Source organism: Dermacentor albipictus, chromosome 5 (assembly GCF_038994185.2).
Source record: "Dermacentor albipictus isolate Rhodes 1998 colony chromosome 5, USDA_Dalb.pri_finalv2, whole genome shotgun sequence".
NCBI lineage: Eukaryota > Metazoa > Arthropoda > Arachnida > Ixodida > Ixodidae > Dermacentor > Dermacentor albipictus.
This window is the reverse complement of record NC_091825.1, coordinates 28,032,519-28,058,558: the sequence shown is the minus strand read 5'-3', so window position 1 is coordinate 28,058,558 and position 26,040 is coordinate 28,032,519. Positions and strand designations below refer to the sequence as shown.

General features: G+C 46.9%; 1 protein-coding gene across 9 annotated transcripts in view; it reads right to left on the bottom strand.

Annotated features, from left to right (window-relative positions):
- The window catches only part of LOC139059860 (uncharacterized), a 418,798-nt gene that overhangs the window by 17,824 nt on the left and 374,934 nt on the right, over positions 1–26,040 (bottom strand). For all 9 annotated transcript variants that reach the window (XM_070538324.1, XM_070538325.1, XM_070538330.1 and 6 more), the window contains one exon: positions 18,714–18,948. In XM_070538324.1, coding sequence (XP_070394425.1) covers positions 18,714–18,948 — 235 coding nt within the window. The remainder of the gene's footprint in view (positions 1–18,713; positions 18,949–26,040) is intronic.

The window sequence follows — 26,040 nt, the reverse complement described above, 5'->3', positions numbered from 1 at the left end:
GCCACCTGAACCCTACCGCCGCGAAACAACTTTACTGCATCGCGTATGCTTGGGCATCGCATTTACAAAATCCTACAGATCTTTAATATTAATGACCACCAGTTCGGTGTGGAATTTCTGCGGGTGTGATGAGACTCTAGCACACCTTCTGTGTCACTGCCCATCCTTTGGCACTCAACGACGTGCTCTACAAACTAAACTCTGCTTGCTTGTAACACAGAGCTCTCGGAGCATAACATCATGGGACCATGGCCCATGCATTATTGCATGCGAAAGATCACAAAAGCTCTTCTGCAGTTCTTGAAGGCAGAATAGCTGTACGAGTGATTCGGACAGTGGACATTCCTCCGCGACTGACTCTGAGAATGACTGAGTATTATTTTTACTTCCTCTCCTTTTTATCTGTTCTTGCCCTTTGCCCTTCCCGAAGTATAGGATATATAGGCAGTCGGGCACGTCCTTATATAACCTCCCTACCTTTCCTTTTTTTATCTCTCTAACTCCAGTTTTTTTGTCATTGCCCCAACTCAAGAAATTATTTCAGCCTATATGAGTTTGGTTTTGGGTTGCTTCTTAGGATGTTGCTTAATACATCGGCCGCATACTTGCTGGTAAGTTTCCCAGTTGTTTTCCTCCAAGGTGCGTCAATATTGTCACAGCACTGCGCGATTGATGCAGAGAAAGAAGTAGAGTGCGAGCGCGTGATCTCGGGGTACTCTGCATTGGCCAGGCCTTGCCTGTGGCTTCCTCCAGGACCTCGTTTCACCCTTTAAATAAACATTATTCGTAACATATTTATTGGAGGTGCGGGGTACACGTCTTTCTTTGTGACGGTGTTTAGGCGTAGATAGTCCAAGCAGAATGTCCTTGAGTTATCTTTTTCATTGACTAGGGTCACAGGAGCAGCCCAGGGGCTACATGATTCCTGGATCACTTCTTTCCGTAACATTTCTTCGACCTGCTAAGAGATGACTTTTCTATCAGAAAGTGAAACGCGAAAAGGCTTCTGACGAATTGGCGTCGCTTGCCCTGTATGGATGCGTTGTGACATACGATACGCCGGTGGTATATGGGACGTTCGTTGGTCTTGAGCAAAGTCGAACACTGCGGCGCAGCGAGCGAGCACTCGTTGAAGCAAACACTGCTCACAAAAAGACAGCGACTTGTTAATCACGCGCTTAAAGTCAGCACAATTACCATTGCTGCACTCTGGGTTGTATTTTTTCCGGCAGTTGACATTTCGACCGTTCCGACGCTGACAATGGCTAGTTCGTCAAAACTTGCCAGGTTAAGTCCTAGCGGCAATGTTATGGATTGGGTTGAAACGTTTTCTGTCCGCAAAAAAGCACAACCATCATTGGTGACAACGAGAGAGCGGGGGTCTATCGCATTTTTCTTGAGCACGTTGTTATAATCGGGCTCGGCTAAAGCACAAGAGTACGTACGAGGGAAGTTATGACAGGTACAAACATTGAAGTCTGAGGAGGGAAACACATGTCTTGCGACACTTGCGACACAGAGAGAACGTCCGCGACATCATTGGTGTTATATGTTACTGAAGTTCGTGCGTCATGGCGAAGAGAAATCGTGCCGGTGCCACAATCCAAAGTTGCCCCCGCCCCCACTCACGCAAGAAATTAATTCCTAAAATAATTTGAGGCGTTGTACGTGCAAGGACAGTAAATTCAATTCGAAATGTCTCGTCCCCTATCATAACTGGAACAGAACAGACCCCAAGTGAGCATAACATTTCGCCGCCAATTCCGCGAAAGGTAGCGTTCCGATCGCGAGAAAACATAACTTATGTCTAGAACAAATTTTGAAGGGCAGGCTCACAGCAGAAAGTGCAGCCCCGGTATCCACTAAAGCAAAAGCACTCACATTGTCAACTGAAAAACTACTTTCTTTTTAAACAAGTTTGCACAAGGGGGGGCTTGCTGAAGCTGAATATATTGCGCCCTCCCCCCGTCGGTCGCACCAGCTAGTTTCCCAGTGGTGGTGGTGAAAACGAGCGACGACGAGGTGTCGGAGGGCGCCGTTGTCAGGTGGTGGTGTAAGGCTGCGCTCAGAAACGGGGAGTCACTGCGATCCGCGCGTCACTGCTGCAGCCGGTGGAAAGAACTGGGAAACGGCCAGGGCTCGTCAGCGGGCACGTGGCGTGTATAGGCACTAAATCGCGGTGCACACTGCCGGCAGCGGTGGCATTACCTAGCAATCTGTCCAGGCACACCGCAGCTGTAGCAAATGCGGGAGTCACGGCTTGTCGCGGGCGACACCGGTGATATAGGTGTCGGGAATAGAAACGAACTCTCAGGCTGGTTGTAGGAGGCAAGAGCACGCGGAAGAAATCGTTGTGGTGCATCTTGCCGGCGCCCTATACTTGTCGGTTGCGGTGGGAAGTTGCTGCGCTGCAAACGATCTGGATATGCCCTGCGAAGCTCTGGGTAACTGTGACGTGCTCAGGTGGCCGGTGGCACACGAGAGCGATCATCAAACGCACACTGATGACACACATGAGCGTCTTCAGGAACCTTAAGGCACTCAATCTCTTCTTTAACCACTCGTCGAATTACCGAGGAGATGTCGTCATGGGCTGGGAAGGACAGACTTGCAATAGTAGTGACATTGTTCAAGCGTCTGAGCTTTTGTCCAACGCCCGGCAGTGTTTCTTCAGATCAGACGGAGCACTAAGATCTTCTGTTGTTGTAAGAAAATTATAAACATACCTTGAGCGGTTCCCTTAAGCAGATGTCCTACTTTGTCTTCGTCTGTCATGGTGACGCTCACGATACCACATATTTTCAAAACAGCCTCTATGTACGTTGTATAAGTTTCGCCAGGTAACTTAGCTCATCCGGAAAGCGTCTGCTCAGTCTTTTTTTTCTTAGAGATCGGGTACCCGAAGCACCTGGTGAATTCTTGTACAAGATCATTCCAGCTTGTCAGAACGTTCTCATAGTTTTCAAACCAGAGGAGTGCGGTTGCAGCGAGAGAGAAAAAAAAACACGTTATCTAGCTGCTTCGTAGTGCTCCAGTGATTGTGGCGACTCACTGTGTTGTAGTGTTTCAGCCAGTCGTCGACATCTTCGTTCACCTTCCCCGAAAATGTGGGTGGCTCTCGCAGCGGTGTCCAGTAGCCAGCCTGCCTTGTGTGTGATTGCTGTCTGGTTCGCCTCAAGTGGGGTCGTCATTGCTTTATCCGGAATCGGCCAGGTCCGCTGCTTGTCATGGTAAGCCGGCCATGCGTCCTATCCATCGGACAGTTTTGGTAGAGCTGGGTCAATCAGAGTCGTCCAGGATTTCCCCGCGCTTCCACCAAAGATGCTACGAACTATGTTTATTTGCAGAGTGAAACTAGGTTCAGGAGGAATCCACAGGCAAGGCCCATCCGGCGCACAGTGCCCAAAGATCACGCGCGCGCACTCTACATCTTTCTCTACCTGAGTCGTGCTGTGCTGCGACATTCTTCCCGGGGGCAGTCGAAAATTTTTCAACTAAAAATAATTCAACAATGTCGCAATTCATCTTTTTTGTCATATTCCTCAGCCTTTCTTTGAAATTAATTATATTCCAAGCTTCATCCACTACAAAACTTGCCCAATCCATATCACTTTGTTCAACTTCGTTGGTAGACTTTCTTCAGCGCCCAATGCGAGGCGTCCCACTCACCATTGGTTGCCATCGAGTCCTGATTATAGCCGTCATTTTAAACAAGCAATCTCATTCGCAAATGTAAGTCCTGGAAACATTAAACCTTTCCAGAAACCTCGGAGAACCTTAAACCTATTGTACCCCCATAGAGCTGCGTGTTTCATTACGGCAGCATTTCTCTTCCCCATTCCTGCTATTATTTTTCCAGTGTCCCCACATATCTATTGCCTACGTTTATCCAGATACCAAGGTATTTGTATTCTTTTACATAAAGTAATTCCGGCACTGTATTCACACTGTCTATTGTTTTCATTGAACACCATAATAGTTGACTTTTTAACGCTAAACATCAGTCTTAAATTTTCACCTTTCTGTGGACAGATATTGGCCTGACATTGGATATCGCTTTGCTTGTTAGCAAGCAACACAATTTTCTCCGCATAAAAGAAACCTAGAAGCTACTGGTCTACTTTTGTGCCCGCCTGTTCTTATGAGGGATTAAACCCGATATTGCTTCTCTTTGGCATTTTTTGCATCCTTACCGTGTATGTCATACACCGCAGCGGGGATAAAGGGCATTTACTAAATGATGATGATGATGATGATTTACTGGCATGCCCTTTGACAGGCAGGCCAGTTGACATAAATCAACTGGCCTGCTTGATCTAATCAGGTGAGTGAGTGAGGGAGTCAATAAACTTTTATTTGGTCTAGCAAGGCGCGATAAAACGCGCACCCGGCTAATCCCACGACGGGACTGACAGATCTAGTGTCCCGGCCCGATCGCGGGCGTGCTGCACGGCCAGGATTTGGTCCTGAAAGACGGGACTTCACAGGAGCGCGTCCCATTCTTCCTTGGTGAACTTCGGGCCCAGGGACCCGCACTCCCAGAGCATATGAGGCAACGTAGCTACCTCACCAAAGGCCAGGCAAGAACAATTCGGATACATCTCGGGATATATACTATTAAGGGACGCCGGATTTGGGTAGGGGTTCGTTTGCAGAAGTCTTAGTGTGACCACCTGCGGTCTGCTTAGCTTGGAGTGAGGCGGGGGGAAAACCCTTGTCTCTAAGTAAAGGAATTTAGTGATTTCGTTGTGTGTGAGAGGAGCGTCTCTGTGTCCGGGGAGAGAGCCGCCCGATCCGAGGGCAGCGCGGTCGTAAAGCCACGCGCAGCCTCGTGGGCAGACTTGTTGAGGTTCAGAGGAACCCCCTCAATCGCCCCGTAGTGTACAGGGAACCCAAGGGTCGAGTGTATGGAGTTGTTGCCGTGTTTGGCACCTTTCAGAATTTGAACTACCTGCCGGATAACCCGGCCTTTCTGGAATGCCCTGATGGCGGCTTTCGAATCGCTATACACCCTGTCACTCCGACCGTCTTGCATGGCGAGTGCAATGGCCACTTGCTCGGCCACCTCTGGGTTCGTCGTCCGGACGGGAGCACAGTTGATGACTTTGCCGAGTGTGTCAACGACGGAAACCGCAAAAGCCTTGCCGTCTCGGTATCGAGCTTCGTCCACGAAGCTTGCTGCGATTTTGTCTTTGTTTGTTTGCTTTAGTATATTCAATGCTCTGTCCTTGCGACGACCTGCCTTGTGAACGGGATGAACGTTGTGGGGCAAAGGGGCGACCACGATCTTCTCCCCTATTTCTCTGGGGATTTGGGTGTCTTCAGCCAAGTTCTTGGTGGGTGCGAGTCCAATCTCCTCGATGATACGCCTGTCGGCCTGCGTGGTGGACAGCCGAGTTAGCTGGGCCCGTTCCTGAGCCTCGGCTATCTCCTCCATAGTGTTGTGTATGCCGAGCCGAAGGAGGTCCTGTGTATGCGTTCTGACCGGCAGCCTGATGGCTCTCTTGAAGAATTTTTTAATGAGGGCTCTTCCCGAATTTTCTAATGAAGCTTTTCCCGCTCGGCTCTGAGCCAGTTGTGCATGGCCACCGTGTAGGGGAAGTAACACAGCACAAAGGCGTTGATGAGCCGAAGCAGGTTGTCCTCCTTGAGGCCACGATGTCTGTTCGTGACCCTTCGGACGAGGCGAAAAGCATTGTCGGTTTTCGCAATTATCTTGCGTAACGCAGTGCTGTTGCCGCCGCGTGATTCTATGAACATACCCAGGACTCTGATGGTGTGGACCCTGGGTATCGGGTCACCGCTCCGACTGAACAGGTGAATGTCACTTTCCGAGACCGGTTTCCAGCCCTTGGGTCTGCGGCCTTTTTCTTTTCTATAAAGCAGAAGCTCAGATTTGGTCCGGGAGCATCCGAGTCCTGTGGGTAGGAGGTACTGCTCCGTGACGTCTACTGCCTCTTGCATGGCACTTTCCACTTGCCCTTCGCTACCGCCGGTGCACCAGATGGTGATGACGTCTGCATAGGTGGTGTGTTTGATACCTTCAGCTTGGGCCAGATTCCTCGAGAGGCCGATCATGCAGATGTTGAAGAGAGCAGGCGAAATGACTGAGCCTCGCGGCCTGCACCGTGGGCCCAGGAGCACCTCGTCAGAGACAAAGTCGCCGATCCTCAGCTTCGCTTTCCTCCCCGTCAGGAACGAACGGACGTAGTTATATATTCTGGGGCCCAGCTCGAGCTCTGCCACGGAGGCCAGAATGTATTCGTGGAGAACGTTGTCATACGCTTTCTCGAGGTCCAGTCCGAGCAGGGCCCTGGTTTCTCTGATACTGCCGTCGATGGTTTGATGTTTGATCATCTTCATGGCGTCCTGCGACAAGAGGCCGGCACGAAAGCCAGTCATGTTGTGAGTATAGATGTTGTTCTCTTCGAGATATCTGTTTAGTCTGTTGAGGACGACGTGCTCCGCCACTTTTCCGACGCAGGAGGTGAGAGAGATCGGTCGGAGGTTGTCCACGTTCGGAGCCTTGCCGGGTTTGGGGATCAGGACGACGTTGTCGGTCTTCCATTGCTCTGGGACGCTGCCGTTTTTCGACGTCTCGTTGATCTTCTCGATGAGGTATGCGATCAAATTGTCGTCAAGGTTCCGCAGCATCTTGTTGGTGATTCTATCGGCACCTGGCGCACACTTCCCATTGAGCGCGAAAATGGCTTGCCTAGTTTCCCCCATGGTGAAGTTGAACCACGTTCAAGCTAGTCTTCCTCGTCTCCGTGCTTTATGGGAAGGTGTTTCTCCATGAGCTTGGCAACCAGCTCGTCCCCGGAACAGGATGTGGTAGCTTCGTGAAGGGCTCTGGCGAGCGTGTGTCTCTGACTGGATCTGGTGCTGCCCTCGTGGAGGAAATCTTTTAGCATGCCCCAGGACTTGCCGTTACGCATCTGCCCGTTGATCGAGTCACAGACCTCGTCCCAGTGCTGCTTTCCGAGGGTCCGACAGTGATCTTCAATGGCCTTGTTAAGCTCGGAGATCTTTTTCCTCAATCTTCGGTTAAACCTTTGTCCCTTGCATCTTCGAAGCAGCGCCTGCTTGGCCTCGATCAGATGGGCCAGTCTACTGTCCATCTTTTCTACCTCCAGGTCGCTGACGTCTTCTTAGTGGATGTCTCGGCGTCACCCATGATTCGCTCGCACCAATATTCGAGGTCTTTGGGGACGGGTGCGCTGTCGTTGCCGCGGAGCATGTGAAAAAGGTCCCAGTCCGTGACAGTGAATTCTCTGGATTTACATCGGGTGACTTCAAAGCGGGTCTCGATCACATAATGGTCGCTACCAAAATTTATTGCGGTGTTACTCCACTCGGCTCCCTCGAAGTTCTTCACGAACGCCAGATCGTTGGTGGTGTCCCAGCTCACCGAGTTGCCGATTCGGGTGGGGAACGCCTCGTCCGTGATGAGTGTGAGGTCCATTTCGTTGGCATTCTGCCACAGACCCCGGCCCTTGCTCGTGTCGTAGACGTACCCCCACACGCCGTTGGGTGCGTTGAAATCTCCGACGAAGACCAGGGGATGGGTGCCGGCCAGGTCGACGGACGTCTTGAGTATCGTTTTGAACTGCCTTTGCGAGTTCCTAGGATTGCTGTAGATGTTGAGTTTAAACACGCTGTTTCTCCGCTGGTTGCGTTGTCTCGTGTTGAGCAGAACCTCCGCCATGACGTATTCGACCTTGCAACTCGAAAGCTTCAGGTCGTGAGACAAGTGTGTAAGCCTCCTGTTAATTAACGTGCACACTCCCCGACCTTCGGCCTGCACGGAAGCGGCACGATAACCAGAGAGGGATGCGGCAGAGATGAGGGCTTCCTGTAATGCTATTACTTGTGGTTTGTTGGGTAGCGATCTTAAATATTGCTGCAACGGAGCCCTCTTATTGGAGTACCCCCTGCTGTTCCACTGCGAAATTTTTAACTCCTCTTTGGAACTATACATGATTATATAAATTGTCTGGGGTACCCGCTGTAAGCACAGGTGCACGCAAGAAGTTCCCCCCACTCTGACGTGCCGATGTGCTCGTAGCCCTGATTTAGTCCCCGACGCGTTCGGAACAACGACCTGCATAGGAGTTACGGACGTATTATTTGGGATCACCAGATGCTCGAGGGCGTCCATGCGATTGGCCAGCACACCTAGGCCTCTCCTCGGGCCTCCTAGGGCGACTTGCAGCTGTGCTAGGCCTTGTTGTAACTGCTGCACGCTCTTAGACAGCGTGGCCAGCATGCCTTTGATCTCAGAAGTTTGCGAATCTGAATTGTCGTTACTGGAAACTGCCCAACGCTTGGCGGCCCCGGCCGAGTAGCAGGCCGGAACTGGTGCTTCTGTGGCGGTCGGTGTCGAGGCGTTGGATGTAGCACTTTTACTGATTACCAATTTCTTAATCTCTATCATTTCGCTAGCCATCTTTCTGATCATTTCCTTTAAGTCCGCGTTTTCCTTCATGAGGCGCGCTACCTCCTCGGCGTCCCTTGCTTGCTCTGGAAGCGGGTTGCGTGGGCCCCGGGTACGCAATACGTTTTTTGCGCACTACTTTTGTATACATCTCCTTAATTGTTTTTCTTCAAAATTTACCTGGTACAGCTACCTATGCCTGTAACGTGTCAGGTCGTGTCAATCTCTTCCCTGCTTTCTTTATCTGCCAATGCTCTACACGTCTGTTGCTTATCACCGCTGTTAGCCGTTTGATGCTTCCGGCTATATTAAACCTAAGCGCTTCTGGAAGGTGTACATTACCTATGGGTCTCACTGGCTGAATCTCTTTGCATTCAATTAGGATGTGCTGAGTGGCCTCCAGATTTTCGCTGCCATCATACGCATGCTTATTCTATTTCCAAACATTTGTTCAGCTATTTTCTTGTCCTTAGGCGGCCGCTCGAGCCTCAAATTGCTAGTGCACAGAGATTGCCGCGTGCGTATGCCAGCAGGTTCAATTCTTCGTAGCATTGGATAAATTTAAACGTTGATACTCGCTGTCGAGCGGCTCAAATCCAGTGGCGCATTGTTAATTATACGATTTAGCGTCAAGGTGGTTCACTAAGGAGTGGCCGAAACCTCCTGGCACGTACCCAGTTAGTCAAGTTGGTATAAAGCGATTATTTGAAGAGCTGCAGAAAATTACTGCAAGATACTCGGTGGTCGAAGTCGACGTCCGTGAGCTTCGCTGAACAGTGGTAGATAGCGAATATCACATGCAATGCACCACATCGCCAGTGACTCATTTCTGCGGCGGAGAAGTTAGTTCAAAGGGACCCACTGGTAGGGCGCGACGCATACTCTACGACCCATGTTTGTCTAACGGTTCATTTGGAACCCTCTTTCTTCAGTATCGCCTCCCCATGCACTACCCATTGGACCAAAGACCACACAATGAACCTCATCGCGGGGGAAATGGTTAGAGACATAGATTGATAGACAAGCAGCCACCGGAAAGTGCGACACGTAGCCTATGGAAGCAAATCGAATTAATAATCATTGTAAAAAATGTAACAACGACAATTACCCATCGACCATAAGATTAGAAGAACTTCTTACTGGGTAAGTTGATACATGGCTGTATTAGGAAGAGTTGCACATATGAAAGCACGAACACACAAAAAATAAGGTAGGCATACTTCGTTTTTTTTCCTGTATTCGTCCTTTCATAGCGCAACCCTTCCTAACATATACATGAGATAAGTTCCTAATAGCATTACTGTCGCCGACCATCTCTAATGGATCGATGCACAGCCAACTTTGACGAGATTGGCGATATTAGGCTACTTAAGAAACACTCCTGGTGCTATCTATCTATCTATCTATCTATCTATCTATCTATCTATCTATCTATCTATCTATCTATCTATCTATCTATCTATCTATCTATCTATCTATCTATCTATCTATCTATCTATCTATCTATCTATCTATCTATCTATCTATCTATCTATCTATCTATCTATCTATCTATCTATCTATCTATCTATCTATCTATCTATCTATCTAACCCTGTTTTCGCTAACTTTATTCCCTGTATAGTCCAGTGAACAAGGTTCAAAACCAACCATCGGAACAACACGGCAGATTTGGTGAGTGATAACGGGCATGTGCCGCCATTCACGAAGCTCTTTGACTGCAACTTGGCAAGTGGCAGCAATGCGCAACTATTTTTGTGTCAAATCCGAACGAACCTCTTTGACGTTAATTATCGCCACTAGGTGCGTGTAACACGGTATATGTCATTCAACATCTTTGATGCCAACTTCGGCCAATGGGTGTGTGCCACTGGTTATGTGTCGCTCTTCTGTGAACCTCGTCCACGTGAACTTGGTTTACTGGGTATGTGCCACTTTTCAATAACCATCCTTGATGCCAACATGGGTTGCTTCGGGCCCTATAACGTAAAACTTGTCCAATTTGTTCTTATTCAGATCTCATGACCAGTGGCGTAGCTAGGTCGTCTGGCACCCGGGTCCATAGGTCTTCTGTCACCCCCCCCCCCCACCCCTGATGTAGTCGAGGAAGGCGAGGATATCGACAATTTCCGGGTCTCAGCTCCAGAACAGCCACCTTGGATACCGCGCACGTTCCCCGGGTCCCCCTCTCCTTCGCTTTCTTTCCGAGAGATCGCGAATGCAGCAAATATACACGCTGTTTTTCCTGCGCCAAATAACACAGGGTGCTGGACTGATAACGTGTGATAAGCCCATGTGCCCATCTTCTGTCAGACTGTAAGGCTTGGCAGCCAATACAATAGCGGCATCGTGGAAAATATGGCTCACGTCACGAGTAAAAAAAAATATCTTTATAATAATATTTTAATTACCAATTTTAGCGGCAATATTGCTTTTGGAAGATTGAAGCCCGACATTCCTATCTTTCCCAACAACAACTTCACAAAAATCATATTAGGTACTATGGCACGCAGTATTTTGTCTGTGGGCAGCCCTGAACGAAAACGAAAATTAAATTGCTTGTCAGGGACGCTGATCTCCCCACCCTATTAGAAAACGCTACCTGCCTCCCCACTGCGCGGGCGCCGATGCTAGGACAATTACGAGTTCTCTTCATTCTGATCAATAAAGCCTTGTTTTCATTTGCTGCTATACGGACAAACGCGATTATCCGAGCTGCGGTACCACCGCAAGATTGGGAACAGAATAGAGCACGCTTCGCGTCGAATTTTGGCGTCACCATAAAAAAAGAAAGAAAAAGCCGCGATGAAGCCCGTGCCAGCGAAAGTTTGCACTAATGTTGGTCTGCACTCGCAGTGGAGAGGACTAAGGGATCAACGTCACCGGTCCACTATTTCATATTTCTTTCGCTGCTGCCATATACTGGGCGCCGTCCGCAGTGCCAAAGTACTGTAGGTTGTAGAACCCAAAACGATATTGTTTCAGAAGTTTTGGTTGAATTAATAATATGACTTTGAGTCCTAAATTCTCCAATTGAAGTGCTTCCTCTATAAGTACTAATTACGGGATTATTAAGGATATGGTTATTACTTATCTGCCATATTTTTCGTGCTACCGAGTTCCTAGTAATCACAAAAAGACATAACTTCATAGAATCTCGATCGGGAAATATCCTTACAAAATTCACCTTTTCTTTTGTAAAATTCTGTGGAGCTGATACAAACACTGTACTTGTGACATGAAGTCACACAACAACAGTTTTCTGAAACTTTTGAGGGTAAGAAGGAAAGCGTGAAACATAACGGCAGGTTTCGCAGCGGCTTCTCGGAGCGAGCGGAAGAGGGGAAGTAAAAGCGAGCCGGACATCGCGGCGGGCCCGTGACTACAGCCTGTCGAGTCATTCGCCGCCAAACTCTGCGGCCGAACCGAGCCTGAAGACGATCCAGAGAATCCCATTCGCGACTTTTGGCGGCCCCACTCATGGAACGTCGCTTTCAACAAACGCTTCGCCGTAAACGCGAAGCGTTTACGGCGAAGCGGTTGTTGAACACCCTCTTGCTGCTGTCTTTGTTCGTCTTCACTGCGCGTTCTGAACGGAAGAGGGACCCAAGTGCCCCATGCCTTACAACGCCTCACTGTATGTTTAGCGACTCCTGCTCCCAGCATAAACGCACAGCGCGAGCGCACCCCACATGAAACGTTCCGCTAAGGCGAGTAGTTTAGCGACCACTTCACGAATAAATTTTTTTAGCCCTCACATTTGTAAAATTATTTCGGGGGGTGTTCATAGAGCTGCAGCCGACAATTCTGCGGCGGAACGCATCGGGTGCATGAGCTCGGGCTACTGGATGCCGGAGCATTCTTTGCAATTTGCGCTCAGTCAAGCCGGCGGAAAGAGGGGTGTCTTCAGGCGTATATGACACCCCCCCCTCCCCCCCATTGGCACCTTGCACCCGGGGCCCACGGCCCCCCGGCCTCCCCTGTTGCTACGCCACTGCTCGTGACGTCAATCTTACGTAACGTCCTACGTATGCATCGTGCGGTGACCCGCCCAGGGTTGTCTCAACAGCCCTATCAAAATCTGACCTGGTTTATATGAGGTCACTTTTGTTTGCTTTCAGAATGAAGGAAATTGCCTACATTGAATGGTTTTTCTTAAGTGGCTGACAAGAGGAGACGAGCATGCCTAAGTGGAGATGGTTTTGATGGAGCCGAGCCAGCGCCGTCAAAATAGATAACCGGATGAGGATGGTGGTGTCCGCCTCTGCGATTGGTCCGCTTCCCATTCCTTAGGTTGGGCTGGCTTGTCAAAAATCACAGCGGCGTTTAGAGGAGGGTAAGAACGCCGCTGAAACTATTGCTCAGCGCTGAAGATTTGGCCAAGTGATGTCACATACGTGCCGAAAGGGCTCGATAATGTTATACTGCCACGCTAGACGGTTATTATCCGCAAATAAATCAATGCTCTCCAGCAGTTGCGAATAGCCAGTGCCTGAGCGATCGGCAGGCAGTAATATTCTATTACTTTCGGAACGGGTCAATCTCGGGCTATACAGAAAAAAAAATTGAGTTTTGTTCGGCATATTAATGCATCTTTAAAGTGTACACGTCGCTTTGACGTGGTGAGTTTTCGCGGTTTTGTGACATCCAGCGGCAGACACGTGAACTAAGCGCAGCCCAAAAGCTTTTGACCAGTTGCAGATAGCTAATGGCCAATCAGCGCGAGTCAATCTTTTCTCTTTTTGGTCTGTTCATGCATAATCAGTGCGTACACGTCATATCAGATGGGGAGTGGTCGCGTGACAGGCCGGCGAAGTGGGGGTGGCCCAAAATTATTTTTACCAATATTGGAGCACTGGTTGCAGAATTGGAATAAAACAGTTTGCGGCAATTTGACGTTTTAATGAAATCTCCAAACATTGCTATCTGGACATAAGAAGCTTTCCACCACCACATAAAAAGCTCCCAAGCCCTGAAGATATAACCCTTAGGATGCTTCAGACTAGCTCTTACGTTAGCCTGGCCTTCATGCACTGTTTGTTTCCGGACGTTTTTAGCTCACAGTGCCCTTGTTGAGGGGGGAAATGCAATTTAGAAGACATGCCCTGGCATTGTGCCTCCTTACGAGATGATAAGAACATCACTGAACAGACGTGGAACTCAGCCATCAAGAGCTCGGAATAATATGGCAGCTCTGGGCTGTCTCGAGAGCCTGCGATGCAGCAGTTAGGTTAGGCCTAATTTTCCCCACGTGGAAGCGGCCCGCGGTGTTGCCCTAAGGGGCGATGCTTCTCAGGATCCATTTAATAAAGTTTTTCGTATCCGTATCCGTATAGCACCCTTGTTACGTGCCACTGTGTATATTGCGGTCTTTAGTGACAAAAAAAAACATCTAGAATTTATCTAATGTCGGGGGAATCCAACCCCCGTCATATATACAGTATTACGATAATTTTTTTCTGAATATATCATAATACAGTGGCGGTGCCGCCACTTGGCACATGTTAAGAGAAGCACGCGAGAGGAGGCAGGCTGCACAAACGCATGACACAAGACGCGTTCTAGCGGTGATATTACAGTGCGTGGGTACGTAGCTCTAGTACTCATCGTTACTTTCTTTTGTCCGTGTCTGTGCGATTTGTTTATTTAGTATTTTCTTTCCTATTTCTTGATTTCCTATCTTCGTCGTCTCGCGTCTTTTCATTCCCTCCTTCCGAAAGAGTACGCAGGCGTTGTGCCTCTCTCGGTGGCACTTGTCAGCTTGCTCCCCACCCCTGTTTCCTTTGTGTGCTTGTATGTTTCAGTAATAATAATAATAATAATAATAATAATAATTGTATTGACGTCATTATCAGGAGATGGGTTATGTCAGAATTTTTGAACGATATTAGCACGCGATGGCAGCTTGACTTCATGTAATTTATTTGTATGTATGTATGTATGTATGTATGTATGTATGTATGTATGTATGTATGTATGTATGTATGTATGTGTGTGTGTGTGTGTGTGTGTATGTATGTATGTATGTATGTATGTATGTATGTATGTATGTATGTATGTATGTATGTATGTATGTATGTATGTATGTATGTATGTATGCATGCAATTCCATGCGCAACCTTTTTCTGACCTATTTGGGTCGTGGGTGTCCATTATTAAACGCTGGAAGCATCGGGCTGCTCTTCTGATACAAGCACGTTCAAAACATACTGTTGAAACATAGTAAGACCTGGTGCGCGCTGCTCTCCAGTGAACCTCGTTGCATCAACGTAGATAACTGGATATGTGCCACTAAGCACGTCCCATTTTTACGGACATTTTTTCGCGCCCGGTTCCATGGCAGGGTTTCTGCCGCTTTACATACGAATCATTATAAATAACACACTAATCATCAATAAGCACTATTGATTTGATACTTTCTGCCAATTCCAGCATAGTGCAGGATGTAGAAGTGATAGGTACAGTGCAGTGACCATAGGTTAGTGAGGAGTAGGATGCACCTCGATTTGAAGAAGTATAGTGTAAAATTTGTCAAGAAGAAACTGGTCAAGCTAGAGGCAGCAAGGATAAAAGCAGACAAATGCATGCTGGTACTTGCAAACAAATATTCAGCCTTAGAACATAAAGATGTTCTAAGGCTGAATACATAGAGGTAATGAATGAAACCGGAACTAGGCTGGCCTGAGAGGCAGGAATTGAAGTGCGAGGAAAGGTGCCAGGAGCAACCAGTAGGAAAGCTCTCCCAAGTAACTAAGGACCTAATAAAAAAGGAGAAAGAATGAAAGTGCCCAACTCAAGAAATGAGGTTGAATTCGGGGAACTGTCAGAATTGATAAACAAGGCAAAAATAAGTGACATTCAAAACTATAACGTGAGAAAGACTGAAGAAGCTGTAAAAATGATTACAGCCTGAAATCAGTGGGAAGGAAATTGGGCATACGACAAGCCAAGACGTGTGCACTGAAAAATAAGCGGGGTATTATCATCACCAATCTCGAAGATATAGTATAAGCAGGGGAAGAATTCTACACTGACCTGTACAGTACCCAACGGACTCAGGATACCTCAGTTAGAAACAGTAATGAACAAGATACAGAAACTCTTAGCTTAATAAGAAACCCATTAAGTTACTCCCAGTATTATATAAAATATTTATCAAGACGTTTTCCAATAAAATAGGGGCAACAGTGGCGTTTAACCAAACAAGGGAACAGGCTGGCTTCAGGAAGCAATACTCTACAAGGGATCACATTCATGTCATTATTCAGGCAATCGAGAAATTCGCAGAGCAGAATAAGCCTCTCTAAATGGCTTTCATATATCACCAAAAGGCATTTGATTCAGTAGAGATACCAGCAGTCATAGAGGCATTACGTAATCAAGGAGCACAGATCGCTTACGTATATATGTTGGAAAATATTTACAGGGATTCTACAGCTACTTCAATTCTACACAAGAAAAGTCGGAAGATACCTACAAAGAAAAGGGTGATACAAAGAGACACAATCTCTCCAATGATATTCATTGTGTGCTTGGAAGAAGTATTCAAGCTATTGAACTGGGAAGGCTTAGGAGTAAAGATCAAGGGCGAATATCTCAGCAACCATCGGTTTGCCGATGACGTTGTTCTGTTGAGCGCTACTGTAGACCAGTTACAACAAATGATTGAGGACCTTAACAGAGAGAGCACAAGAGTGTGGTTGAAGGTTGATATGCTGAAGACAACGATAATGATTAATAGCATGGCAAGGGAACAGGAGTTTAGGATCGCCAGTCAGCGTCTACAGTCTGTCTACAGCCTCTACATTGTGGGGTTTCTGGCTCTCGCGGAGTTTTTCGGGCTCTCGCGGTGGTTGTGTAAAGCTGTTCCGTTGTGTTGCCGGGGGCTCCGTGTCCCTCTCCTCCTTCTCTGGATGGGGTGGCAGCGGGTCATAAAACAGTGTCACTCTGCTGTCATCCCGCCCCCGCCCATGGGAAGGTCAACAGGCTTTCCCCTTTGGCCGACATTTTGGCGGGATTCGGGCCCTGCTTGCGTGCACTCCGGGTAAGCGCGCGCAAGACGGGGCCCGGAGAGACCACATCGGGGCGTCGGAAGGTGCGTAAGTGTTCGTCTCTGCCGGCGGCGGCCCCCTTTGTTCACCGCCGGCCGATTTAAGCCTGTTTCACATGCAAGCGGAAATGCTCGCCAATCCTGCCGCCGCGCCGCAGAAATCTGTTTCGAGCGGCGGCGGCGGCGGCACTAGCAGCGGGAGCGACGAGGTTCGGACAAGTTGGAATTTCATCGCAGCGGCAGAGCGGCAGCACCGCTTCCGAACGGCCCGCCTCGACACGTGACCAGTGGAGGACTAGTGCGGGAAAGCCTGCGCATAGGACGATGTTTATTTACTTGCTACACGGGGTACGGGCAACATGTCCAGAGAGCGTTTCAACGAATTGTTCATTGCAAAGCGCCGGATATATCTTCATAAAATAAAAATTTGTGAGACGGACAAAGCAATGCTTATGTTGGTAGTCGCAAACTACCTAAACTGACTGAAAGTCCCGTGTTTTTTGCCAGCAACATTGCTATTCGCTGCGGCGGAAAACGCGCGGCGGCAATGCATGTGAAACGACACCTCGCGAAAAGCTTCGCAGTGCCGCGCCGCTGTTCGCTCCGTTCGCTCAATCGCTTGCATGTGAAACAGGCTGGCTCGGCGGGGTCCTGGCCTCGGCGGGCGCGCGCACTCTTCCGTTGTCTCGATGTCCTGAGGCAGCGTCTGCCGATCGTGCCCCCGTCTGTTCGTCTGTCGTTTCTTTCTATTTCCCTTTTCTCTGCTGTGGGGCGCGCGATGGCAGGCGCTGACCGAATGATAGGCAACTTCTTACAGCTGGGGTTCTTTGTTCCTTGTTCCTTTGTTCTCTCTCTGTCGCGATGCGCCGTTAATGGCCACCGGCAACCATTCGACCATGTTTTGCGTAACTAGCTTTAGATTCACGCGTGACGTTAAAACTGATGTTTGTATTGAGTCCCAGTTTAATAAATGTACTTTCTGGCTTCTCGAGAGCTTTGCCTAGGGTCTCCCTTGCTGCGCGCGCGGTCTCGCCTTCCCCTAAGCTGGGGGTCGGCGGGGCGCACACGCGCGCAGCTGCATGTCGGCACACGGAGCGGGCCGGAGCAGGCGCGGACGCGCGGTGCCCTGCACGCGTGGCGGCTCGGAGTGCTCGAACCCGCGGTGGTCGTCCGTCGCGCGCGTAATCGGAGCGTGCGCGCCGTGAGCGTCGCGGGGGAGACCACAACATTTACCAAGCTCAATTATTCATACGTAACCCTGATCATAAATTCATAGAAGAATAAAAATGGGCTGGATCGCATACGGCAGTCATTGCCAGCTCCTGACTGGAAGCTTAACATCATCATTGAAAGGGAAGGTGTACAATCAGCGCATTTTGCCTCTGCTGGCACAGGGGGCAGAGACTTGGAGACTGACAAAGAATCTTGAGAACAAGTTAAGGAGCGCGCAGAGAGCGATAGAACGAACAATGCTTAGCATTACTGTTAACAGAGAGAAAGAGAGCGGTTTGGATCATAGAGGAAATTGGTATAGCCGATACTCTAATTCACATTAGGAGAAAAAAATGAAGCTGGGCAGGTCATGCAATGTGCGGGATGGATAACCATTGGGCAATTGGGGTTACTGAATGGGTACCATGAGAGCGGAAGCGTTGTGGAGGACTGAAAAGCGTAGGTGAGGCGATGAAATTATAAAAATCGCGAGTACTATATTTGGAAGCGGTCGGTGCAGGACAGGGGTAGTTGGAGGTCGCAGGGAGAGGCTTTCGTCCTGGCAGTGGACATAAAGTAGGCCGATTATTATTATTATTATTATTATTATTATTATTATTATTATCATCAACAACAATTACGCTCTAATTATTTGTGGATGGCTAATGCATTAATGTCGCCAATTTTCTGAATGATAGATCAATACGCCGGAGACATATTCTATTTCACATTTTGTTTTATTTTCTATGTTGCAACAGATAACTTATTTTTTGTAAGCTTGCCTGCGTTTCATTTTGTGTGGGCTTTAGATGTCAGTGAACGGCAAAATTGGGGCGCCAGTTATCCTCTTAGGTCATATGCCAAATTAAGTTATTTATCTCCTGCGCAGTGTTATTTGGTGTTTGTAGTAACCAGGCAATTGGTTAACTTTCCTGCGGCAAATTACAAATGTTATATCCTTGAAATAGAACAGTTACCTTCTTTTTATGTGCGTTTGCCAACAATGGCTACTTACTATGTAAACACGTATGGGCTTCACATTATTCATAACAAAATAGACACTTCCTTTCGAAGTGCCGCTTGCGAACGGGCCATTTGACATTTCTCTCACTATTGATTTCCAAAATGCAACTGCAGTCCTCTCCATAATATTCAGCCGAAATGTATAAACGGCTGACGGGTCATTGCATTCTGGGAAGTTCAGAACTTTGTACGTGCTTTCGCTTTGTAGACCCACGCCTAAATGGACACTGAAAAAAAGAATTATTTGGAATTAGTAGGGTGCAACTGCACGAAACGGCATAGTGGATTATAAGAGACGCCATACACGCGCGTCCGACTGGTTTATGCAACGCTCTGCTCTTTAACGTGCACCAAATATGAGCAGGCAAACATTCTTGCACCTCGCTTGCATCACCAAGTGTTCACGGCCGCGATGAACCACACCGACGTTCTTAGCATGGACAGTGCGATACCAATAGCGACTATGCCCCGCTTCTGTTCGAGCAAAAAGATTAACATTCTTTATTTAAAGTTCTTAAGAAATCGCTCTCCTGCTTAAAAACATTTCACCTGTTTAGAATAGCTGTGTGCATGCAGACTCAAGGCATTGCCTAAAACCATGAAATCATACTGTATTTCTTCAATGTGTGGCGCCTGGTAACACTTGCTTGTTTGTGGAAAACATCGACATTCTTGAAACACGGGTGTCCCCGTACTAAACATAATCTAATAGTACGCATGAACAATGCGGTTTTTGAACCTAATATATAATAATAATGCCAATGGTGTCAATTCTATTGGTGAAGAACCCAGGTTTAAAAATTTAGCAACCTGGTTTGTATAGAATAGTTAAAAGCGCAGAGAAATAAATTCGCATATTTCTTAAACCTCTACTGTCTTTGGGCTTTTGCAGACGTTGATTAAACCTCGGCCTCAGTGTCCTCCCGCTGCAGCCGCGTTATGATTATAACGCAGCAAGTCGCTCACGCACGTAGGTATGCGTGCGTGCAAAAAATTTGAGGGGGTAATTCAGTGCAGTGGTCCGACTTGACGCACCTTGTTAATGTTGCTAAAGCAGGATGATTTATCGAGAATCTTGGAACATCACAAACACTTAACCTAAAAAAACGACCCTATAACAGACTCACTGCATTTAAATTTCTAGTTCAAACGATAGAAATACAGCGACAAATAATGCCTAACACTGTTACCACTTAGCAGAGTAGGCATTGTTGCTTTACTACACACTTAGGATGGCCTCTCCTAATGGCTCTAGAGTGGAATAGTTAGGATAAATTATAACGGTCGCCAAGCAAAAAATAGAAGCCTACTGGCTTGTCATCAAATCACTTTCATACTGTTCGCATTTGACAGCAGAAAAAAAAAGCCTACCAGCCTTTGAACCCTGTCGTCAACTTGAATTATTCGACCTACGAATCTGGGACTAGAAATTCTCTGTTAAACGCGAATAGTCGTCTTTGGCTCTTTCCACCACTTTCATGGCTAGTGACCGCATTTCCCTTACTGATAGAATGAGTGGGATCGGCACCATAAGGTGGAGGATGGAGCCGACGCGGAGGCGGGGTCAGTGGACATAGAGTAGGCCACCAAGAGAAATAAAATGTTCCCGCGTCTCAGGCGGTGTCTCCCACCAAACAACGAGGTTGGTCAGAGAGGTGCTTGCTTCACACCAGGGGCTGGTAGACATCGTGGACGGCCGAAGCCACGTCCCATTGTGACGCTGCAATGACTGTGAGAGAAAAATAGTGCAAGCTGGAAAAGCGCTTCCTCTCATGTGATTTTGTTCGATTTGATGTAAGACGTGAGAAGGACAGGCCTGTGCAAGCTCCACCAACTTGAATACAAACACGCTATCGTTAATCCATCTAAATTCTGGAGCGTTATGAAACCCAAACAGCGAAATGTCATTCAACTTTCAGATAACGCCGGAAATACTATGAACCTATAAATACTATAAATCGTTTTCTGATTGTTTATTTCATGTGGCCCCATAAGTGTTTAAGCGTGATTTTTTCGCCGTGGATCCCATTGTCGTCGATTTCACAGGTATTGTGACGTTAATACAGGGTCTGAAATTATCCTCATGTTGCGGTGTTGACCACATTATTTCAAAGTTTCAAAATACTGCTGTTTATTCCAGTGTATACTTAGCACACCTTTTCGCCCAGTCCGTTGAACGCTCCCCACCCGACATGTATTCTCAGTAGCTATGGTGTTGGGCTGCTGAGCACGAGGTCGCGGGATCGAATCCGGGCCACGGCGCCCGCATTTTGATAGGGGCGACAACACCCGTGTACTAATATTTAGGTGCACGTCAAAGAGCCCAAAGTTATTAAAATTTCCTCAGTCCTCCACTACGGCGTGCCTGATAATCAGAAAGTGGTTTTGGCACGTAAAACCCCAAAATTTAATTTTTTAAATGAATGTGGACACTCCACAATGCCGGCTCATCTGAAGGTAGTGAGGGTGGTTCCACTCTTCAAACAAGGTAATTCGAATGCTCTTCTTAACTACTGACCTATTTCATTAACAAGCATTCCCTGTAAACTTCTAGAGGAAAATACATTCTAATCTCGTTTCTTTTCTTGAAAGCAACTCGTTCTTCTCTTCTTGTCAAGATGGTTTTTGAAAGAATTTTTCATGGGCGACTCAACTCTTGTTTTTCACTAATATTTTTAGCGTCGTCATTAGCGGTTTGCTAACCGACTGTATCTCGCTAGACCTTGCTAAGGCTTTGTGATAAGGTTTCACATCCATTACTCCTCCTTAAACTAAGTTCCCTGAATATTAACCGTAATCTTTTCAAATAAATTAAATGTTTCTTTACTAACCGCTTTCACTTTGTATCAGCTAACGGCTGGTTATCATCACCATGTGCCGCAGCATCTGCTGTTCCCGAAGGTTTTGTTTTGCATCCACTACTCTTTCTAATTTATATTAATAACCTTCCGACTGCAATAAACTATTCTCCTAAGTTTTTTCTGATGACTGGGTTCTTTCTTGTGCAATAAATGATCCTAACTACAGTCGCGTCCTTCAGTGTGATCTAGAAAACGCATTTAATTGCTGTGAGCGACGGTGTATGGTTTGTAACCCGTCTAAGTGTAAAGTTATGTCCATCTCACGCCAACCTTATCTGTCCAAACCGTTCGATTACGAGAATAACGGAGTTCCACTATAGAGTGTGCTATCTTATTACTGTATTGGTGTTCACAGTAATAACAACACATCATGTACAACGAATATGCCACTAACTATGCGAACCACGCCCTTAGCTTAATGCGGAGAAACTTCTCTCAGGCTCCATCTCATCTAAAGTTACTTATTAATCTATTTATTTAAAAATACCTTACAGGTCCCTAGAGACATTCTCTAAGCGGGGAAAGCACACTCAAAGATTATACAATAATTAAAATACATATGTGAATACATATACCAAGAATACAGCGTACCAAATATTAATATGGCCTAAGCAGTAATATGCATCATCCATATGGCACCGCCTAAACACACTTCAATCGAAGCTATAAAATCTGTTCAGAATAGCTCAACTGGCTTCATTCTTTTAAATAATTCTCGCACAGCTAGTGTCTATTTAATAAAATCAAAACTTCTTCTAACAATTCTTACAGTTCGTAGAGAAATAACACGCCTTCGTTTTTTCCACAACATTTTCTTTCCCAACCAGATAAGAAAACGATTTTTTTCTTCAATCCCATCATATTTATGATCACGTGTAGTTCCTTCCACGGAGCTCCATGTCTCATTAAGGTGCCTGGTGTAGTCTCGTGCGGACGCAATCCTCTCGGTAAGCGCGGAGATTGTCCCATATTCCCCCATCTTTTAACATGTTCAATACTTAGAAGCATTTCTCTAGGAAACAATACTGAGTTCATGGGGATTTTCCATGTCTCATTTCTCTGGTCGTATTCGAGTGCTGATGGCTATGTTATCTATTGATAAGGTAACGTTTTCTCAAGTCTCTAAATTTATTAAGGGAATTTTTCGCCTGCGTACCATGGCCACGCACGCTTATATCTCCTTCCGTTTCTCTACCGCGGGTGCGCTATAGAACCACGGCGCTGCATATATGCTTCAGTAATTATCCTTTTCCTTTCTTTTTTTTCTCCCTTATAATCGCGCTTAACTTCCACACGCAGAAAGAATTCGCTTGCATTCGATCTCATAAATGCGAAATAATGCGCTCTCATAAATGCGAATATATATATATATATATATATATATATATATATATATATATATATATATATATATATATATATATATATATATATATATATATATATATATAGTAATAATACTTTATTGATGACTTGAGAATCATACAGTGGAAGAATCGGGCCTGCCAAAGCCGCAGTGGGCTTGAACGGCAGTGCCTGGCAGACAGCGACAGAGCCATCAGTAACACGTTATTAGACAACAGTGAGAAAAAAACACACGCACACACATGACAGGCTTCCCATCGCGCATTAATGTGTCTGATACCCCTGACACACGGGCACTCTAAAGTCCTTTAAGTAAGGGGACATCTACAGGAAAGGCGTTCAACTGCAGTGACACACGACAAAGGAGTATCTCCTTTACGGCAAAGTTCCTTTTCGGGAAAGGAGATCGTGCAACTACTTTTCGAGCGGAAAAGGGGTTACTCTCGCACACAGCGTGCACAACTCGTCAATAGAAGGAAACCTGCCACACAACTACGGCGCCCATAGGTATTTTTTTTACCTTGCTAACATGTTTTAATTGTTAGCGGTAATACAATTTGTCGAATAGTGGAGATTTCCTCTAGCTATACTCTCAAACGCTCGCATAACGTCGCTAGTGCCGCCATGTTGAATTCCGGCAGTGTCGTCGTCGTTTGCTGCCGCGTGTGGTGTGTTCGCGTCGCGAGATGGAGACTCCACAATCAGCGCGCGCAGGGAATAACCAGAAGAAACCACGCGTCCAGTGGTCCGAAAAGGCGACCTGGATGCTTATAAAGCTGTGGGAGGACCACCTGGACGCTTTACGAGGTGAGAAACACAACGACGGGGTGTATGACAAGATTGCCGAAAGCCTCAGCAGCATGGGCCTTCCCCGCACGCGGGCACAAGTCCACAGCAAAATAAATAACTTGACTCAGACATACAGGTAAGACGTCGATTTATTGTTCTTCTCGCTGTGTATGGTCGCGAGCGCTGTGCTATGTTTAGCGTGTGTTCGTGCTTGACAGAGAACTTTATATTTTATCGCTAAAGTCAAATTTCGAGATCGGTGCCCTACGTGGTGTATGGTAGAGCCATGTTGCGCAATTGAATCAGCTGTGAACGAAAGCGTGCCGACGACAGACATCGGGCAGTAGTGTCAGAACAGCTATGTTCGCATATGAAGTGTACGGCCGCAATGGTGCCGCCAACGCGGCGGCTTCGTACCGTGTGTCTCGTGGTGCTTCTCTTTAGGTCAGCCGGGTGTACTCGAGGTTTACAATTTCCACGTGTCTGATGTCTTGGGAACTGTAACCTTAAATACGCTTTAGTCTACACGAAAAAAAAAAGATTCAAGCCTCGTGAGGTGAAAAATTGTGCCGTCAATGAAAAGGTACGTTGTTGCCTCCTGTGCAAACAATAGCTAGGGATGTTTCCGTCTAGCATTTAATTGGCACGACTTTTATTTACTATGATTCATTACCAAAAAAAGCTGCCGTGGTCAAAAGTACTCGTTTAGTTTGTCATACAGGTGAACTTGCTTTCAGGCAGCAATAAAATTCTGATAAGCTAGCATAGTTTTTTATGTATTTATACGCTGCTCATTGTAATGTCCTTGCTTTTGGTGCTTCACAACTGAAATCGACTGTGATGTTCTTTGTTTTAGAAAACATGAACGAGAGCTAACAACTGGGTCTTCGCCACCGACGTGGCCGTACTTCAATGAAATCAAGAGATTTATTGGTTGTTTACCCATAAACGACTCATCACTCATGGAGGAGAGCTGCTGCAACAGCAGCAGTGACACTGTCGAAAAGGTATGCAATGAATAAAGCACCATTGTGCAACTTCCCTGCAATCAGTAAATGCTCATGCATTTACTTATGTAAATGCATGAGCATTTACGCTTATGTTGTACCACAATTTGACTAACAGAAGTTCACATTTCTTTTGAGAGACTTGTGAAACGTTGTCTCCTCGATTTGGCTGCGCTTTCTTCACAAGTGAAGTCGCTTTCGGCACTGCCAAATTGAAGAGACCTTTGCTTTGCATGATAAATTTGGTTTTGTTACTTTAAGCTTCTTTTTTTTTTGAAGGATGCCCCTAGATTCCCAGAAAGGCTGTCGTGTTTGGTGCAATATTGTACTGCATCATAAAAAATTCTATCCCCATTTGTGCAGTTCATTTCTTCAATGTAATTATCAACAGGTGTGATTGTGGCTATAACGAAGCGGCCGTGTCTGTTACACTTAAGAGGCTGCTATGCGCTTCCTCTAGTGAAATATTTTGCTTGCAATCTGTGTAGCAGTTTTTTCTTAAATGTTTACAGCTGATCTCTGACATGGAGAGCGGTCACACATCAGACATGACCGACAGTGAAGGCACATCGGCGCTAGGAACGCCGGCAGAAGAGCCACCACCACCTTCACCCACTGTGCAGTCTGCTCTGAGATCCGAAGCGAGCACAGCAACGCGCATAAAGAGGAAGCGACGGCGGACCGTGACAACAGCGACGGAAATTCAAGGTGCCATACTTGCCGAACAGAGAATGCTGCGAGAGCAACTTGAATGGGCACAACAAACTGAATTCGAGCTGCGAAGCAAACACCTGCAGCTGCAAGAAAAGCTCGTGAATGCAGTTGTTGGTTTTTTAAATAAAACTTGAGGCAGAAAAATGGTCACTTTGTTTTATTCACGAGTGTGAGCACGTGAATAAAACTTGCATGCAGGCTCCGGTGGCAGCAATTGGAGGAGTTGCCGTCCCACCTCTGATATTGTGCGACCAAGCATTCCGACTAACACCAAATCTCATTGATCCATTTGGACACAACGGTCCACTGAATGAAGACCAGAGAACATGCTGCACTTACATGTTGGGGCCCAATTTCTAGAAGTGAGCTACCAAGGTCTACACCCTCTGTCTGAAGTAGTCCACGAGTGCAGAACGCACACTGGCTGCATTTCCAATTTCAGAATCGCTACTACGCACTGGTTGGGGCAGTTGGTTGTTAGTCTGTTGTACTTCCTGGAGCCACTGAAACTGAACTGCATCATTGAAATGCTCACAAATGTTGTTGAGCACGCAGCATGCGCGAATCACCAGGCGGGCATTGT